General features: G+C 37.3%; 1 protein-coding gene across 2 annotated transcripts; it reads left to right on the plus strand.

The window, feature by feature from the left end:
• The first annotated feature begins 4,371 nt into the window (after window positions 1-4,371).
• On the plus strand, window positions 4,372-11,417 carry LOC132283958 (RNA pseudouridine synthase 3, mitochondrial). Of its 2 annotated transcripts, XM_059786009.1 has the most exons (10): window positions 4,372-4,442; window positions 5,773-6,110; window positions 6,480-6,551; window positions 6,760-6,918; window positions 7,187-7,234; window positions 7,348-7,428; window positions 9,420-9,536; window positions 9,877-9,978; window positions 10,104-10,262; window positions 10,926-11,417. In XM_059786009.1, exons 2-10 carry the CDS (start codon window positions 5,790-5,792, stop codon window positions 11,304-11,306), a joined length of 1,440 nt encoding a protein of 479 aa, XP_059641992.1. In that variant the 5' UTR covers window positions 4,372-4,442; window positions 5,773-5,789; the 3' UTR covers window positions 11,307-11,417. The 2 variants fall into 2 exon arrangements, with proteins under 2 accessions (XP_059641992.1, XP_059641993.1); XM_059786010.1 differs by lacking the exon at window positions 5,773-6,110 and having other exon boundaries at window positions 4,378-4,442.
• Window positions 11,418-19,594: the final 8,177 nt, after the last annotated feature.

Genomic DNA, 19,594 nt, shown 5'->3' on the forward strand with positions numbered 1-19,594 from the left:
ACATTAAATAACATATGTGTAGGTATATATATATATAAATCATTTAAGATGATTAATATTATCATTCTTATTTGGCATATCTTAATAGGCTGGTTGTTAAATTAATGATATGCGTATAATATGCATGTGATGGCTATGTATGATTTAGCGTATTGTTAATTTTAAAGTTAATTCATGGTTAAAGTGTGGGCATGGATGAATTGTCAAATGATTAAACATATTACCTAAATATTTGTATGAATAGAATACATATATGGAAAGCATGGATGAATTGCTAATTAAATGTATGAATAAATATACCTGTGGAGGCATGGTTGAATTGCCAATGTATAAATATACATACACGGAGGCATGGTTGAATTGCCAATGTATAAATAAATATACTTATGGAGGCATGGTTGAATTGCCAATATATAAATAAAAATATTTACAATGGCATGGTTGATTTGCCAAAGCATAATTACGTTGTTATGTGTTAGATGATTAAAATATCATCTATGATTGTTGTATGTATGGATTGGATTAGGGTTAGATATTCTTAAATGAGAATAGTTTAGTACTTACTGGTTAGTGTATTATTTTACATTAATAAAATAATATTGGGGAAGACGTGGATGATTTGTCAAAACTTGGATTTTGGATATGTGATTTAAACAATTAAAATCATTATCGGGTTGGGATTAAATAGAGTATTTCTTTTATTATAATTTGTTGTTTAAATGATTAGACAACTGACTAGGATGGGATTAAGGTCAAAGGAGTTTTTATAAAATGAAATGGTAGATTGGTCTAGGTATGAATATTATTTTAATAATTATTTAATAGGTATGGAAATTTAATAAACCTATTAATGGATGTGATTAGTATAGTATATATAATTATATATAGACATGTATATCGTGCTTTATTAAAGTTAAAACTTTATTAGGTTTGGTTTTGATCAGAGATGATCTGCTTATTGGTTTTCAGAGGCCTGGTAGAGTGAACTTGCTCGTAGGGTTTAACCCACGATTTATTTTTCAGGTTATTAGAGGTTCCAGTCTCGAGGTTGAGGATCCGCAGCTGGGAGACTGTCATTCGTCTATTCATCTTGTGTACTTTTAAATAGTATTGGATTATTGGATAGTGTTTTAAGGGGTCCTTGAGTTATGGGATTTCCGAATTGTAATTGTTGGAGAATCATTAAGTAATATTTATTTATTAGTTTTCTTCAGCGGTTTATTTATTCTTTATTATTCATCTTTGTATTCTGTGCTTGTTAAATACTTAAATTGTTTTGATATCCCTTGATTTTGTGCGCGAACTTGATCAATCCGTGTTCCAAAATTAGGGGGTATCACATAATTATAATTTTTATGTGGCACACAACCATACTGTGATGGAAAGTCTATTTGCCTGCACCTATAATAAAATTATTTTTTGATTTATTTGGATTCCTTATGTTGTCTACATTATGCTTTTAACATATTATAAACATGATTTACTCTATCTTCTATGGTAACCTATCTCTTCTGGGATTTTCTAACCATTTTTTCCATATCTTAGTTTCTACACTTCCGGGTAATTTCTAAAGATACTTATCGATTAGAGTTTTATCACCTGTTTTGCCTGTGGCTGCGAAATACTCGAAAAACTTATTAGTATAATCCCTTATATATCTAAAATCGCAAATTTGTAGTAATTCTAAATTACGTAAAACTTCATTTTGCTTTATTAGGGTTTCATCTAATGATCTGTCTTCGCCAACTAACACCTTTTTTATTAGGCTGGTAAAACCTTGAATTGTAAAATTATCACATAAGAGGGCATAATCATTGGGATAAGTTACTTTGTAAGATTGCCACCAATTATGGATTGTTCCCCTTAATAAATTTTCACAATAAGTTAAGGCTTGTGTTTTATTATCAAAATTGATTAGAATAGATTGCCTAATACACTCTTGTTCCCAATTTTCGATTACTTTTGTCCAATCTTGGGGATCGTGTCGTGATATGTCTAAAATTGTTCCTGCTTGTTGCGTTGTTATATTATCGTAACGTCTACAATTTTATGTCCATGTGTACATATCTGATATATTCGATTTTCTACATAAGTGTCTTGTGTGGGATTTAACCGTTGTCCAGTAGTATAGTCATCGTTTATGGTATTTGTACTACCTGTGGCGTTAGGCATTTCTTGGTCAACTGACTAAGTAGCCGATCCTTCTAGTTCTTTACCTTCTCTATGTTCTACTAAATTTAATTCTTATTTTAATGCGCTCATATGTTGTATAAAAGGATTCAAGTCCTACGTTCAGAATATTTCTTTTAATATCATCGTTATTTCATTGTCCTAGGTAAATACTTTCTATAAGTTTGTATTTAGGCTTTGGATACTTATTTTGTAAGTCTTATACTTCTAAATTGTCAAAATTGTACATTATTTTATCTAGAACTCCGTCTCCTAGTTTTTTATAAAGGACATTTATTTCTTCGGGAGATTCTATTTCTACTAAAGTAGTTAAGAAATCTTCTTCGATATCATCTGTTAAATTATCTTGTCTTTTATAATTACTAAACCTTATACTAATTTCTCCACTATATTTTACATATATCACATTATTTTCGGGAATCTTTTTAGTTGTTTTAGTAAGATTTGGCAATTCATATTCTATTCCTTCATGGGTTATACTACTTACTTTTCTAGCCTCTATCATCTAGACATATTTGCTACCAAAAGGTTTAACTATTTCACTGAATTGAGCTTTGAACTTTAAATTATATTGATTAACCGTTTTTCCTATGAATAAAGTGTTAATTAATAAGTTTTCATATTGTCCAATCATATTATATCCCTTTGTGAATATGGCTATTTTTATATGTTTACTAAATTTTTTAATGGTCATCGTGAAATTAGGAATACATCCTATAATGGCGGCGTTGGCTGTTAGATCTATTTTAGCGCTAGCTATTTGTGTTTATTGATGGTTATTCTATCAATCATCATAAATATATGCGAGTGTTCTGGTTCTTACTTCTGATCTATTTAATCTTACTAATCCGATCATTATTACGCCTTAATGCATAAGTTCTGATTTACTTTTTCCAGCTCTTAACAAGCCTCTAGTGTTATGAGATCTAAAATTACCTGGTTATTTACTACACTTATCCTTCGCTGGCTAAGATGATTATATATCTTGCTATGAAAATTCAATAAATTATTAAAATAAAGATTAACTTTATTAGATACTTTCTTCATTCCTTTTTCTATATAATTTTGAGCATCGTGCTCATTATTATATAGATCTTCTATCCTCATTATTTCTTTGGCTTTTTTAAGGAAAATGACCATTCTCTATGTGGTTGTAAACGATTTACACGCTTCATGGTTTTAGTCGAGAAGGAATTAGTTGATAACTTTAAATCTTTTATTTTATCTGATAGTTCAGATAATTTTTTAGAAGATTCTCTAAGAATACTTTCTTGTATTACTTCTAATTTTTCTTCAAGTTTATTAACTTTTTCAGATAACTGGATTAAAAAGTTGTTTTGTCTAATATTTATATTAGTTGATTGTGCATCTGTCTTAAAATTTGTAAATCCTACTTGGTCTTTGTCAATTTTATAAAGTTCAGCTAAAGCTGCTAGATAATCAGGATTACTAGTGTTCATAAAACTATTGTAGTAGTATTTGGATATCTGTTTTCAAAGATTTTAAATATTCTATAGTTATTTTTTGATTTTTTATAATATTTCTAATATCATTTTTTATGTCTTTAATTGCGACTAATATTATTTTGTTGTCTTAGATTATTTGGACTAGAATTTTGGTCTATTTGGGTTTTGATATATTCTAGATTTTCTCTTAATCGTCTTATAGAGTTATCTAAGTTACTAAATTCTATTCTACTCATAAACCTAGCTAAAACCTTTGTCGTTTAGCTTCTAGAATATTCTGTATAAGAATAATTCTAGATCTAAGTTCTTCTATTCTTTGTTGAAGGTTATGCGTTGTATTACCGAGTTCAAGTGAAGTGTAACAGTTTTTAAGCGCTGTTTGAAGAAATTCTAGAATTTCTAAAAATCCTTCTTTGGTCAAACTGTGCATAAAATAAACTTTTAAGGGTAAAAATATAATTTTAACTTAATAAAAAATTCAAATTGAGTCTTCACTTTTGGTTCAGTAAATATGCAAACTACATCAATGATTCAGTAATATAGTTTTGCTAACACCGCTTATATGTAAAAGTCCCTTATTATTATTATTATGCTACCACCGCTTATATTTAAAAGTCCCTTATTATTATTATTATTATTATTATTATTATTGCACGTTTTTTTACCTAGAAACAAAGACATTTGCCCATCCTACATACTCAGTTACTTAACTGGGCTGGCATTGGAAGCCCTAGCTCGACGTCTCAGCCGTCACTGTAGCCGTTGTTCTCGCTACTTTCGCCGCCGGTGAGTTCGTTATATATATATATATATATATATATATATATATATATATATATATGTATTTATATTATCTTCGCAATTCCTTTGCCTGTTAACAAAAGGTTCAGTTGAATTGAGTACAATTCGTATGCCTTCCTTTTTAATCTTCATTTGGTCGTATGTTTTTTTCTCCTTCTTTTGGAGGGGTTTGTGGAGTTTTAATTAACTCATACTATGAACTAATTACAGCATAAGAAGAATGAAGATCACGCGTGTTTATTTATTTTCTTATATTTTCTTATGGTTAATTGATTCAAGAGTATCTAAACATATTTGGTTTTGTTGATGTGCTTAAATGTATTAAATTCAAGGAATCGTGTATATATATATATGTGTGTGTGTGTGTACAAATATATATATTTCAATAAAAAAAAATGTCACAGAGATCATAGCACATGGAACTTCCATTATATGTTTTGACAACAGTGTGCATCCTCTTGTTAGAGAATGAATTGTGTATTAAGAGTAGCAATCATCATCTAATTGGACTCTGATTTGGCTATTGATTCGAAAATGTAGTTTAGTTGATTTGATGATGAGTTCTCTTCTCCTACCACCAATCCTCGAACTCTAGACCCAAGGGTTGACCAAACAAGCCAGATTTGATAATGAGTTGTGAAAGAAATCCAGCACAAGAATCACGTGGACATGGGATTTTAATTTTACGATGCACTTTCGAACTTTGGAAGATATTATTTCAAGGAAAGAGAGGGTTGATTTCAGTGCGACATGGCAAAATCATCCCATTTTTAGTGGGTTCATTCTAAATGACATTTTTCACAAGCTTTTCATGCTTCTCCATGTATAAAGTTATTGATCTACCTTGACTGTGTGCCAATTCTAATAGAAGCATATCACAAATTCACAATGGACCATATTTTTAAGAGTAGTGGAATCCTTGTATGTGGCTGCGCTTTTCATTTCGATAATGTTAATTACCACCTGCATATTTTGTCAAATTCTCTTCGTTACAGATGGACAACTAAGCCTATCTTGAAGCACTGTAACACCAGCACTAGGTGACTAGCATGGATGAATAAAACTGATTGTCTTCTTTTCATTTTTTGTTTTATTCCAGCATAATTGTATGGTTGAATTATTCCGAAATAAGTTGAATGCTTTATTCACCTAAGTGAATGGATTTGATTCTAATAACTCATTTCCTTTTACCCCTTAATGTAAAATCATTCATTTTGAGTCTGATGACGTATGAATTGATTGCACATACCACTGCTTTTGTTATATGTCTCTAATGTGTAATTCATCTCAGTGTGAGTGTACTTTTCTATGTTAGATTTAGTATGTGCAACAATGTGGAAGAATGTCCTGCGTCAAAACACGTTGCTTATTGTCAGGCACTACTCAAGACTTTCTCCTCCACCACCTGCTTCTGCTGAACCAATCATCCAAGTTTCCAACCACATAACTCAATTGGGCTGTCCAAAACAGGGACCAAAGCCTCGGCAGCTCCTATCCTTGCCTCCATTCCCTGCGCACCCCTTACCTGGAAAGAACTCAGATAGTATTCCTGGGAAGCCCACTCATGTCACTGCCATTAGTTGGATCAAGTATTACTTTGATGAAATCCCTGGAAACACGATCCAGTCCCATTTCAACCAGGGCCTTGTGAGTGTAAGAACATTATCTTTTCTCCCTTTAAATTGTAGGTTTTATATTCTTTATTCATATTGGTGTTTCTGCATCAAATTTAACCTGAAATGTTTTCTTTTTCTGGAGCAAAGTTTTATACCAATCATACCAAGTAGATGCAATAGTTTGGTGTGAATTTATTGTTATTTTCATCTCCTCGTCTGTTAAAGAGCTTCAGAAAAAGTGTAACAGAATGTTCTTATAAAATCAACTGGCATCATTACATTTCTGTAGTGGACTCATTATAGATGTTCTCTGTATGAGATTTCATAGCTAAATTATGTTTATTATGTTGTTAGATGATTCTTGTGTTTGGAAAATAACAATCTTTGTTTTAACATTTTCTTACAGGTCCAGATGGAATGTCTAAATTCAAATGAGTCGTTGATGGAGAAAGGAGGACAAAGAAAACCCACGAGAAAGGTAATGGTACTTGTTTATTGAGCTAGTTGTTGATCAAAATTTCACAGCTATAATTTTTAACTTATTGCATACATTTAAAACTGAAGACCTGAAGTTGTCTCTCACTCTTTTTGTGTGCTTGTGTTCATGCATATTGTTTTACGTCGTCACAACTGTACACATTACTTTGTTGGTTTAATTATTCTACAATTCTACAGCTAACATACAGATTAAGCATAATGAGGTAATGGAGGTGGGGATGAGGCTTCACGTACCGGTATCAGTTGCTGAGGCTAGGATTTCCAAGAGATTTGACACCATACCAAGTGGAACACTATACCCAAACGCTGATGAGATAGATTATTTGCAAAGGCTTGTCAAGTACAAGGTATGTCTTTAGTTCAAGTGCTTATTCATCTTATTTAATGCAATTTCAGTGTGCATATGAATTTCTAGGTCCCTGACTTGTCAGTTCCCCATTTTCACAGTAGCCATACATTATCAGTCTCATTTTCTTTTTGTTCCCCCCCTCTATTGGTTGTTTTGGTATGACAATATAGATACCTACTTCTGCATGCCAATATGATTGTGTTTTTGTTCCATTTTGTAGTTGTGCCTTCTGTTTTCCTCTGATTATTGGTTTGTTAAAATATCAGGATTCTGCTATAATCGTACTAAATAAACCCCCCAAATTGCCAGGGAAGGTTAGCTTCTCTATGGTCTATTCTCCTCTCTCTCTGACTACTGCGTTCAAAGTTTTTTATTGTTATTATTTTTTGAACTTTTGATTGTTTTATATATATAATTATGTTATTAGGGGAACCTTCCTGTTCATAACAGCATGGATGCCTTGGCAGCTGCAGCATTGTCTTATGATTATGATGAGGGTCCTAAGTTGGTAAGCTTCTTGTTTTGGATAATGAGTTGAAAGACCGATAGTATTAAAAAAAAAACTCTGCTGAATTTTTTCTAGTTTCATCCTGTTGATAGTCAATAACAAAAACTTAATCGAGTGAAGTTGGGCGCTATTGTCTTATTTAGGTATGTATTTATGATGTAATACTTTATACAAGCTCAGTAATTTATGATTTGGGTTTCTTTTTTCTCATAAATGGAAATTCATTGAAAAAACTTAGAAGAAGGGTAGGGATGGTGTATAAGACGCCATCTTAACCTATAGAAAGCAAGATGGTAAGTACGATTGAAATTAAGCCAATCCTTGTACAACTACCTCAAAGTACATGGAGAATCCTTACTGAAAATTTAGTTTTCAGTCCTTAAAGCCAATTCTGGAAATGCCTTCAAAGCTTCCATATGAAAACATTTCTGAAGTTCCTTTATCTCCAAAGGTTCCAAATGGAAGTGAAATAAATGGTTGGCAAAAATAGCTTGAATGCCCCGTCTGACCGTAAATCAGGAAACATATTGTGTTAAATGTGAGCCATTTGGCCACAACCAAAAAAAAGATGATGGAGATGAAGAACAACAAAGCAATGCAGAATATCTCTCAAGCTTAATTATATATCTAGGTTAAGGCAAGGTGAGACTTAAGTGACTATCCATGACCCAGGCTTTATCTTTGAAAAAGCTCAAAAGAATGTTTTTAGCGCATATTTTTCATAGTTTAGATTTTTTATCAAAGGAATTTTCAAAGGCTCATTCAAGATTATGACTTAGTATTTGGAAAAATAGCAGAAGACATTGTGTTCCGATTGATGTTGGGCAAAACCTTCGATCAAGTGAAAAATATTACGGGATGTTTATTGTTTGAAAATCTTTCAAAGCAGAATTTTAATAGGACCTATTTTCTTATTCCATAACAGGATTGTTGTATTGGCTATAAATGGGTGGCTATAATTACTCTACAGTATCTCATAAACCTTTTAACTCTCTACATATTATTGAGAGGATTTATATCTTTTGAGATTTGATTTAGGGCCTTTCATTGACTAGCATAGTCTTTGTTTTTGAGAGAATCTAAGCAAGTAGCAGATTAGAAACTACCAAACACTACCAACAGGCCTGTGGCCCAGCGGTACAAGGCTCCTACTTCCCAAAGGGAGGTCAGGGGTTCGAACCTTAGTGGAGGCAGTGTGTGTGAGTCCCAACTAGGAAAAAAAAGAAAAAAAAGAAAAAGAAGAAGCTACCAAACAATCAAACAGGTGGTTTGTAAAGAACAAGTTAAAGGGATGTTACTTGTCATCAAAGATCAAAGGCCTTGGTAGAAGAGCAGATTCGTTTACTAGCAGCTGCGTAGTTCAAGGAGAATGTCTGGGTGAGTCTGGCTCAGAGGTAACTAGGATTTTTTGGCAAAAAGGAAAAATGAAAGCCTCTTTGTTTTCCGGACCTCTAGTGAGAATACTAGGTTAATATTATGATACAAATACATGATTAAATAATAAAGGAGAGGTTAAATAGCTCTTTCATTCTCTCTCTATCCTGTGTGTGTGTGTGAAAGAGTGAGAGAGAGCTAGTAATGGAGTTCATTTGGGATCATGCGATCTAGTATGAAGCTTTTGATGGTAACAGCGACATTGGTCCAGCCCTTCTTTTTTTTTTTTTTAATTTTATTATTGTTTTTTATTTTTTATTTTTATTTTTTTTGCACATTGATTTTCTTATCGGTAGTTATTTCAATAGTTCTGAAAAAGTTTTTGCTATTCTTATGATTTTTTCCTCCAGTTCTACAGTAACTTATTTAATTTTATGATTGTATTCTGTTCCAAAAAGAAGTATTTGCATTGGGTGTCTGTTTGTTCCATTTGGGAATGCTTGCTTCTGGCTTATGTTTGTAAAGCTGGTGTGATCATGCATATTACTGTATATGTCAAATGTTAGCTCCCTTTAAAGCATTTCTTGTTGCTATTTCTCATATGACTACTTTGTTAGGTTCATCGTCTTGACAGAGAGAGTAGCGGCCTCCTTGTTATGGGGAGAACAAAAGAAATGGTAGCTCATCTTCAGTGGCTGTTCAGTGACATAAATAAAGTAAAATCCTCATCTAAGGTATTCATATCCTTCCTCATCAATCTATATCGTGCAATAAATGTCACTTTTAAGGGGAAGGTTGTGCAAAGAGTTGCACGGTATATTTAAGTGAATAATGCTATAATTACCAATTAATACTACCTTAGCAGTAAAAAGATGGGAAAAAAAAAAAAGATCCACCACATATAAAGTAGTGTCACGCATTTTAGGTATTCCATGTGACACACACTCCCTTATATCTATAGGTATAAGAAAATGCGGCAACATCAAACAATAAGGATCACACTTGTCAAATTAGATGCTGCAAACTTTTTTCATGTATAAAATATATTTGAAAGTATGATGTGGGTAATGTTAGGCTTGGAATGATGAATGTGAAGCAACATATCAGAGGTATTGGGCATTGGTCATAGGTTCTCCCAAGGAAAAGGAAGGCTTTATATGTGCCCCTCTTTCGAAGGTTCTCTTTCTCTCTCTCTCTCTCTCGTGTACATATTTGCGTATGAAAATTGAAGGATCTCTTGGAGGATCTTACTTCATCAAGAATTGACACAATGTAAATGTTTTTATTGTCATTAATTGCAGGTAATTCTCGATGATGGGAAAACTGAGAGGGTTATTTTGGCTCATCCCTCAGGTTTAGAACCTTCCCAAGAGGCTGTAACTGAATATCGGGTGCTTGGTCCCATGATAAATGGATGCTCATGGATTGAATTGCGTCCACATACAAGCCGGAAACATCAGGTACTTTTCTCTTCCACCAAGATGCGTTTGATATATCCATCTGTTTGCGAGCAATGTAATGTTCTTCGTGGTGTGAGGGTCACATGGAGTTTATACTTCACACCTCAAATGGCATTCTATCAGCTATTTAAATTCTCTCTCTCTCTATATATATATATATATGTATATATATGTATGTATGCATGTATTTATGTATTTCTTTTTTCATCTATAAGGCATGTAGGGTTTTCAAATGCTTTAGAAGTTCGAATCATTTTTGTAGCTTTAGTCGCCCATCAACATGTTTGGTCTTCAAAAACTTATTTTTCAAACTCTTCATGGGAGTTAAAATTAATGTCATTCTTTGGGGATCAGAAAACTGTTAAGGTAAGTTGGTAACATCATGGGCTTTTGTGTGTGAATTTTTAATCTTCATTGCAGCAGTTCCTTAAAACTTTCTTACTAAAACTTTTCAAATATACCGGTGAAATGGCATGTGCAATATTTTAGTATAAATGTTAGGAAACCAAGAATTTTCATCATTATAATGTTTAGTTTACCATCATTGTTATAATTATTTTTGGAAAAACAGTGTGCTAGAATTATGCCTTTGAGGCCTCGGTGACTCAGTTCTGCATCCTTAAAATATCGACATGAATAGTCAATTCTTCTCTCTTCTTGCAGCTCCGTGTGCATTGTGCTGAAGCTCTTGGCACACCAATTGTGGGTGACTACAAGTATGGTTGGTTTGTGCACCGTAGATGGAAGCAAATGCCTAGGGTTGATTTTGAGCCGACAACTGGGGAACCCTACAAGTTGCGGAGACCAGCAGGCTTGGATGTTCAAAAGGGAAGCGTCTTATCTAAGGTGCCCTTGTTGCATCTACATTGTAGGGAGCTTGTCCTCCCCAATATTGCAAAATTTCTTGAGTTTCACAACCGAAATCCAGAAAATGGCCATGGGAACCCGAACCAAAACTCAAAGCCGGATCTCCTTCGGTTTGTGGCACCAATGCCCTCCCGCATGAAAATTAGTTGGAATCTCATGTCCTCTTACTTGGTGTAACCACACTTGATTTGTTTATTAACATCAACTTCACAACTGTAGTACTGTGACCTGATTTGAATGGTGTACAGTAATTTTGATTGTGAATTTGATTCTTGATTTGGTAAAGAACAGTGAGTAACCTGCCCGTTAAATATATATATATATATATAGAGAGAGAGAGAGAGAGAGAGAATAAAAGCGGAAAGAGAGTGCAGTGAGTAAAACTAGCCGCTAGTATCACATTGCTGATATGCTGATGCACAAGCTTGCTTACAGGTGGCCGCCGGCTGGCTAAAAATTGAAATAGAATAAAATAGGAATACTTAATTTTTTAATTGATGAATCACTTGTTATAAAATAATAAAAGGAAAAATTACCACTAAGTTTTACTCTGCTTTTAAACAGTGGAAATGGCTCCATCTTCCTTCTCGTCGTTTCCCTAAAAAAATAAATTATAAATATAAATTTCATCTAGATAAAGACTACTTATACACAATTATTTCAATTGCACATTTGTATTAAAAAAATTATACTTTGATAATGTGGAGCAAATATTCAGGATCTTGGGATTGGGGGTACCGAAAATATAAAAAATACCCTGCCAAAATTAATTTGCTATTTCCTACCTAGGATATTAATATATATATATTTTTTGATAATGTGAAAACAAATATACTTTGATAATGTGAACACGCACTATAAAAAAGTAAGGGTTAATTTCATAAAACTCCCATTATTTTCAAAATTTGATAATAAACCTCTAACATTTCAGAAGATCCCCTACATTTTTTAAAAGTGATCAAATTGGCCTAATATTCGTATCTGACCTGTTAACTTGATTGTGAAATGACAAACTTAACTTTACTATTTAATGTTAAATTTAAAACTAAAAATTATTATTTTAAATTACAAAAATAATTTAGAGGGGTGAGTTTGAGAGAGGGGTGGTGAAGAAGATAATTAAAGGGTATTTTTGTAAATTTTTTAAAAAATATTTTTAGTTTTAAATTTAACATTAAATAATAAGGTTAAATTTGTCATTTCACAATGGGGCAATTTGATCACTTTTTAAAGTGTTTTGAAACATGTTAGAATTTTATGATAAAAATTGAAAGCAATGAGTATTTTATGGAATTAGTCCAAAAAATAATTACTTAAAATAAAGAAAAACTCAGTTAAATTGAAACTTTTATCAATAAAAAGATGTGCGTGGTGAAAGTTGCAAGTGAATGGAACCTTCCTGTCTCCTTTTATAAACCTTCCCATACTAGTCATTTCTTCTCTTTCACCTAACAACCTCAAACACCACCACCACCACTACTGATGCCACCACCTCGCCATGGAGCATGTCACAGGGCTAAATTACACCACAAATTTTTGCCTCTGCAATGGCACTTGGGGCCACCAAGTCTCAGCCAATAACAACACAATACACACAGTATAGAAATGTAAAGAATGCACACACAGTTTACAGGGACAAACCCCAACCTTTGCTCATATTAAACATATTACAAAGGAACATGAGTTCGTACAAGGAACAACCAAGGCTCACACCCTCTTCTCTGTCCCCTCTACAAAGCCCACCTTAGCATTATATAGGCCACTCTCAAAATCGCCCATAACTGCCCACTAAGATGATGGATGACACCCCCATCCACCTAGGGTCGTGCTGGCACCCTCTAAATGTGCCAGCACTATAATGCAGTTGACAAACCCAACTGCTAGACTTGTTGGCATGTTCTGCTCATGCTACATAACCACAAGAAGTTACATTCTGCATAGTGGAGGAAACCACCCTTAACCGCCTGTGTGTTGGTCCTCTTAGAATTGTGCCACATGTTTGGGAGGTTACTCAGCACTCCCCCACTTCCCATGATGAGTGGGAAGTGCTAGTAACTTCCCCCAACCGACCGAGCCCACTAAGCCACCACCTCTTGTAACCGCAAGCCATGACTTTGTGTTGTCCATGCTCTAGCCACATCTGAGTCAACCTTGTAAACCTAGCCCAAGCCAAGTCCACCAATCTGCACCCACATATATATGTCTCTGAGTGCACAGCGTGCCAAGCCATGCACGCCTGTGCGCACGCTCGGGTGCACACCAAAGTGCACGCCAGCGCACACACTAGTGCCCTTCTTCGCGCGCCATGTTTAAACCCTTATGCGCCCGTGGCTGTACACCCACCTGGACGCCCATGCACACGCCGAGCTAGACGTTCGCACACACTAGGTTAGACGCCAGCCCGCGCGCCCACCTGCACGCCCGCACGCGCGCCGCTGCACACCAACGCACGTGTCGGTGCCCACTTGTTTGCCCTTCAATATCTTGGATGCTCCCCACTTGTGCAACCATCTTGGAGTGGTGCAACACGTGCCCATGCACGTTGGCTAAGCCCTCTAAGCAAGCCATGCCATAGCCCAACCGATGTGCTCAACAGACCCCCCCTAATATAGTCTTATGGAAATCCAGCATTCTGACAGGAGTAAACATCACCCATGCTTGAGGAGTCAGAATGGCCTTTCAGACCTTTCTCGACATCCAAATTGAGTGCCGTCTGCGCCAACCAGCTTCTATGGACTCAAGGTACCTCCCCTAAAGATCCCGAGTCAAAACTCCAAGTTTCACTTTTCGCCATATTTACGAAAGTGCCACTGGGCACCCCCAGTGCACGCCGAGCATCCTTTTAAGCATCTTGTGTGCACGCTGAGCATCTTGTGCACGCTGACAACCCACTGAGCATTCTCATGGCTGTCTAACCAAAGCCAAAGTATTCCCAAGACATGGCATGGCCTTGAAATGCCCATGTCTTCCCTTGGACAACCGTCAAGGGGCTAACAAACCACCCCCACCAGAAGAAGTCGACGCCCTCGTCGACTTGTCCAAGTACTCCCTTACCTGTTTCTCAAACTGCCATAATGTCACATCCCTTTCCCAACTCGCCTCTGCTTCACTGCATCCTTTCCATTGCACCAAGTAATCAGTTCTGCGATTTTTCTTACTCTGACCCTGGGTCCGGTGAGACAAAATCTTCTCCACCTCCTTGTTAAACTGCAACTGAATAACAAGTGGGGCTCTCTTAGCCTGCTGTCTTGATGTATCTGCAGTGTCCTCATGAAAAGGCTTGAGGAAACTCACATGAAAAGTAGGATGGACCTTCAGTCTCTCAGGTAACTCTAATCTGTAAGCAACATTCCCCACTTTCTTCACAACTTCAAATGGACCATCATACTTCTGAATCAGCCCTCTGTGAACAGTCTTGCTGCTTATCTTCTTCCAAATCTGTGGAGTCAACTTCAACAGAACCTTGTCTCCCACTTGGAACTCTAATGGCCTTCTCCCTTTAGCTGCATACTTTTTCATCCTTCTCGCAGCCTTGGCAAGGCTATCCTGTGCCTCCTCCACCATCTCTTGCATGGAACGGGCATATCGGTATGCTACAGGGCATCTTCCACCAGTCCTCTGCACTGCCACCTCCTGTGGTGTACGAGGTTGTTGCCCTGTTGCCAACTCAAATGGACTCATTCCTGTTGCTGAAGACCTGTGCAAATTATAAGAGAATTGTGCAGTGTCTAGCAACTCCAGCCAATTTTTCTGACTTGCTGTGACATAGTGCCTCAGATATTCTTCCAATAACTGGTTCATCCTCTCAGTCTGTCCGTCAGTCTGAGGATGGTTTGCTGTGGAGATTTTCAATTCAGAACCCATCAAGCCAAATAGCACTGTCCAGAACCTTCCCGTAAATCTGGTGTCACGATTACTAACAATATCTTCGGGCAAGCCAAAATATTTCACCACAAACTTATGAAATAAACCAGCAGCAACTTCCGCTGGGCATGCATGTGGTGCAGCAATAAAAATTGCATACTTAGAGAATCTATTTACAACCACAAAAATAGATCTCATACCTTCCACCTTAGGAAAACCAGAAATGAAGTCCATTGAAACTGACTGCCATGGACGCTCTGGTATAGGCAAAGGTTGCAGTAGCCCTGCCTCCTTCTTCCTTTCATGCTTGTCTTTCTGACAGACCAAGCAAGTCTTGACATATAACTCTATGTCATCCTCCATCTTGAGCCAGTAATATGATCTGGATATCAACGCCAGCATTCTATCCACCCCTGGATGTCCAGCCCACTGAGGATCATGCATTTCCCGCATTAGTTCCCGTCTCAAACCTCCAACCGGAACATATAATCTACCTCCTCTGGCGTAGAGTAGATTATCTTCAATCCAGTACTTTCTGACTTCACCATCAGTAACCTGTTGCTTTAGTTTCTGATAGGCATTGTCGGACTGAGATTGCTTTTTGATTCTGTCAAGGAAATCAGTATACACCGTTGTCAACGACGCCACATACTCCTGCACTTCTTTCCTACTCAAGGCATCAGCAACCTGATTCTGCTTTCCAGGTCTGTGAACCCACACAAAATTGAACTCCCCAAGAAACTCTTGCCAACGAGCTTGCTTTGGAGTAAGCTTTTTCTGTGTCTTGAAGTAGGTATTGGCTACATTATCAGTCACCACTGTAAACTTAATACCCAACAGATAGTGCTTCCATGCGTCAAGACAATGTATCACTGCAGTCATCTCCTTCTCGTGAGTTGTATACCTCTGTTCAGCATCCTTAAGCTTCCTGCTTTCAAAGGCACATGGGTGTCCTTCTTGGACTAGGACCACACCAATTGCTCTATCAGAGGCATCAGTATGCACTTCAAATGGCAAACCAAAGTCAGGCAGTCTCAAGACCGGTTCTGTAGACACTGCCTGCTTAAGCATCTCAAAAGCATTTTGGCACTCCTCAGACCAAACCCACTGTTTGTCCTTCTTCAGCAAGTCCGTTAAAGGACTAACCTTCTTGGAATACCCCTTTATAAACTTTCTGTAGTAGTTTGCCAACCCTAGAAAAGATCTCAACTCTGTCACTTTGGTAGGTGCAGACCAATCAAGGATGGCTTTCACCTTTCTCTCATCCATTCTGACATGGCCCTTACTGATCCAATGCCCCAAAAACATCACTTCTTGGCGACAAAACTCACATTTCTCCTTTTTGACAAATAACTGAAACTCCTTCAGTTTTGAGAAAACCAATCTCAAGTGTTTTAAGTGATCTTTCAATGACTCACTATAGACTACAATGTCATCCAAATAAACAACAACAAAGTGATCGATGTAGTCATAAAACACATTATTCATTAAGTTGCAGAAGGTTGCCGGGGCATTAGTTAGCCCAAACGGCATTACAAGAAATTCATAAGACCCATAACGAGTTACACATGCAGTTTTGGGTTCATCTCCTTCTGCTATACGCACCTGCCAGTAGCCTGCACGTAAATCCAGCTTAGTAAAGTAGGATGCCCTTGACAACCTGTCAAATAAATCAGCGGCATTGGGCACTGGATACTTGTTCTTCACAATCACTTTATTCAGAGCCCTATAGTCCACACACATCCGCATTGAGCCATCCTGCTTCTTTTGGAACAACACTGGTGCGCCATACGATGCCTTGGATGGTTGAATATAGCCAGACTCCAGCAACTCATCCAACTGTCTACGCAGTTCAGCCAGTTCTGAAGGCGCTATCCGGTATGGGGCCTAAGCAGGAGCCCTTGCACCCGGCTCCAACTCTATCTTGTGATCAACAGCACGTCGAAGGGGCAATTGCTTGGGTAGTTCTGGTGGCATCACTTCTGCAAATTCCTCTAGAATTTCAGCAACAGAATCCGGAACTTCAATAAGCTGGTCCGGTTTGATCTCTATCATAGCTGCAAGAAAGGTAGAGTCTCCCCTCTTCAAACCTGTTTTCACTTGCAATGCAGAGATTATTTCGATGCAGCCATATTTACGATCTTCCTTCTTTTGGTGCCCATAAAGAGCCACTGATGGAATAAAACATGGACAACTCCTGTCCCAAATAAACACTCCTCCCAAATATGGCACAACTACCACTCTGGCTTTCGTAAGGAACTCAATTCCAAGAATTAGATCAAAATCATCTAAGGGAACAGCCATAAGACTAACTACGCCCTCCCAACAACCAACTTTCATAGAAGTGGTGGCCATGCCTAAAACAGGCTTGGCTTCAGAATTCACAGCTTTCATCTTATTAGCATGTGGAATTAACTTTAAATTAAAGTTACTTACTTCCCTCTGCGCAATGAAGTTATGAGTGGCCCCCCATGTCCACCATTGCCAAAACTTCCTTGCCGTTCAGCGTCACCTGAATGAACATGAGCCCTTTCAACTCCATGGACTGTTCTTCAGTAAGAGCATTCAGCATTTACAGAGGATTAACTCGGGTTGGACCAGATTCCGAGTCTGAGTCTCCTTCTGAATCAGTGACAATAGCACTCAGCTTCTCCCTCTTGGGACAATCCCTAACACGATTGGGACCATTGCAGATGAAACAACCGTAGTTGGGCTTAGTCCCACTACTACTCCCTTTGTTGTTGTAATCTGCCTTGGCCTTGACAAAGCCACTGCCTTTATCCTTCTTTTGATTCTTGTCCTTGAACTTGAAGGACTGGCCTTTGTCTTTCTTCCCCTCATTGGACTTCTTCTTGTCTTGTGTAGTAGACCCAGTCATCTTGAAATCTACAAGACAATCTGCCGCTGTCATGGCAGTAGGAAGGTCCTTCACACCTTGCCTACGGAGTTCTACCTGAGCCCATGGTTACAATCCGGACATGAAATTGAACAGCTTGTCCTCCTCTGACATATTTCGAATGTCCAGCATCAAGGAACTAAAGTCCTTCACATAGTCACGAACAGTACCTGTGTGCTTCAATTTCTTCAGAGATTCCCTTGCAATCCATGTAGTGTTCTAAGGCAAGAACTGGTCCTTTAATTCCTTCTTAAGGGTCTCCCAAACTTCAATCCGAGGCTTACCCGCAAAAGCATCGTCCTTTGTCCGTGTGCGCCACCATAGCTTTGCATCACCAGACAGATACATGCTTGTAATGGTCACCTTCTCGCCATCAGGGATTCGAGCAGCCTTGAAGTACTGCTCCATGTCCCATAGGAAATTTTCCAACTCTTTGGTATTTCGGGTACCACTGAAAGACTTGGGATCCGGCACCTTGATCTTCTGCGAAAGAGGATCACCACCGCCTCTGGAACTCCCATGAATGGCCCTCTTCACCAAGGACACTTCATCTTCAAGGTCTTTCAGGTTCTTCTTGAAGATGTCAGTCAGCGACTCAACATCTTCAGAGATACCGGTCAATTGCTCTTTGGTGGCCTGCATGAAGTCACCAAACCCATCAGGATCAGTCTTCAAGATCTCCAATTCAGAAGCCAAGTTTTCAATTCGAACAACAAGGCTCTCTGCACCATCTTGTACCTCTGTTTCTGTAGGAAAACCACGAACTCTTCCAAACGGGAAACTCTCTCACGAGTATTACCTCCAGCCATCATAGAACGGGGCTCTGATACCAATTGTCACAGGGTTAAATTACACCACGAATTTTTACCTCTACAATGGCACTTGGGGCCACCAAATCTCAGCCAACAACAACACAATACACACAGTATAGAAATGTAAAGAAGGCACACACAGTTTACAGGGACAAGCCCCAACCTTTGCTCATATTAAACATATTACAAAGAAACATGATGTAACACCCCCACATTTTCCACGCATAAGTTGATCAGGCTTATACACGAAAAACGAGGGATATCAAAAACAATTGGCAATATACAAGCATGGAATACAAAATGATGATAATAAAAGAATTTAGACAGGAAAGGAACACTAAATAATACAACATCCATCCATCCTTTATTTAATACCGTACTTCATCACAACTTGGAAATCCTATGTCAAGGATCCCTAAATATAACCCTGAGAGTTCAACGTCAAAAGTAAATAAAAACTGAAACTGAAGTAAATACATAAAACTTCTACCCTGAACTGGATCGTAAGAGTAGATGAGTTCGGATGGTGGTCCCACACTGCTAACCTCAACCTTGGAACGGGTACTGACCGTATCCTGAAATAACAACAATGGTGGGTCAACCCCACGAGCAAGTCCTCTCTACTATGACCCAAATCAGAGAATCAAATAAATTAATCATTTATATCCGGATGAGTACTATATCTGTATACATCCTAAGGGAACCATCTAATGTATAACATGACCTCAACCAGAATAGACAGTGATCACTTAGACTCACACTAGGTGGTTAAGTGTCGCCTTTCCCTACCCGGGAAATCAGCTATTATACATGGTGCACGGTACTGACAACACAGACTATAACGAACTACACAGTGATAACACCTCGCAAAGTACTGATGAATATATTGAGCA

This window comes from Cornus florida, unplaced genomic scaffold (genome assembly GCF_030987335.1).
Source record: "Cornus florida cultivar Cherokee Brave unplaced genomic scaffold, ASM3098733v1 CherokeeBrave_3.0.0_Hap2_Chr11, whole genome shotgun sequence".
Taxonomy (NCBI): domain Eukaryota; kingdom Viridiplantae; phylum Streptophyta; class Magnoliopsida; order Cornales; family Cornaceae; genus Cornus; species Cornus florida.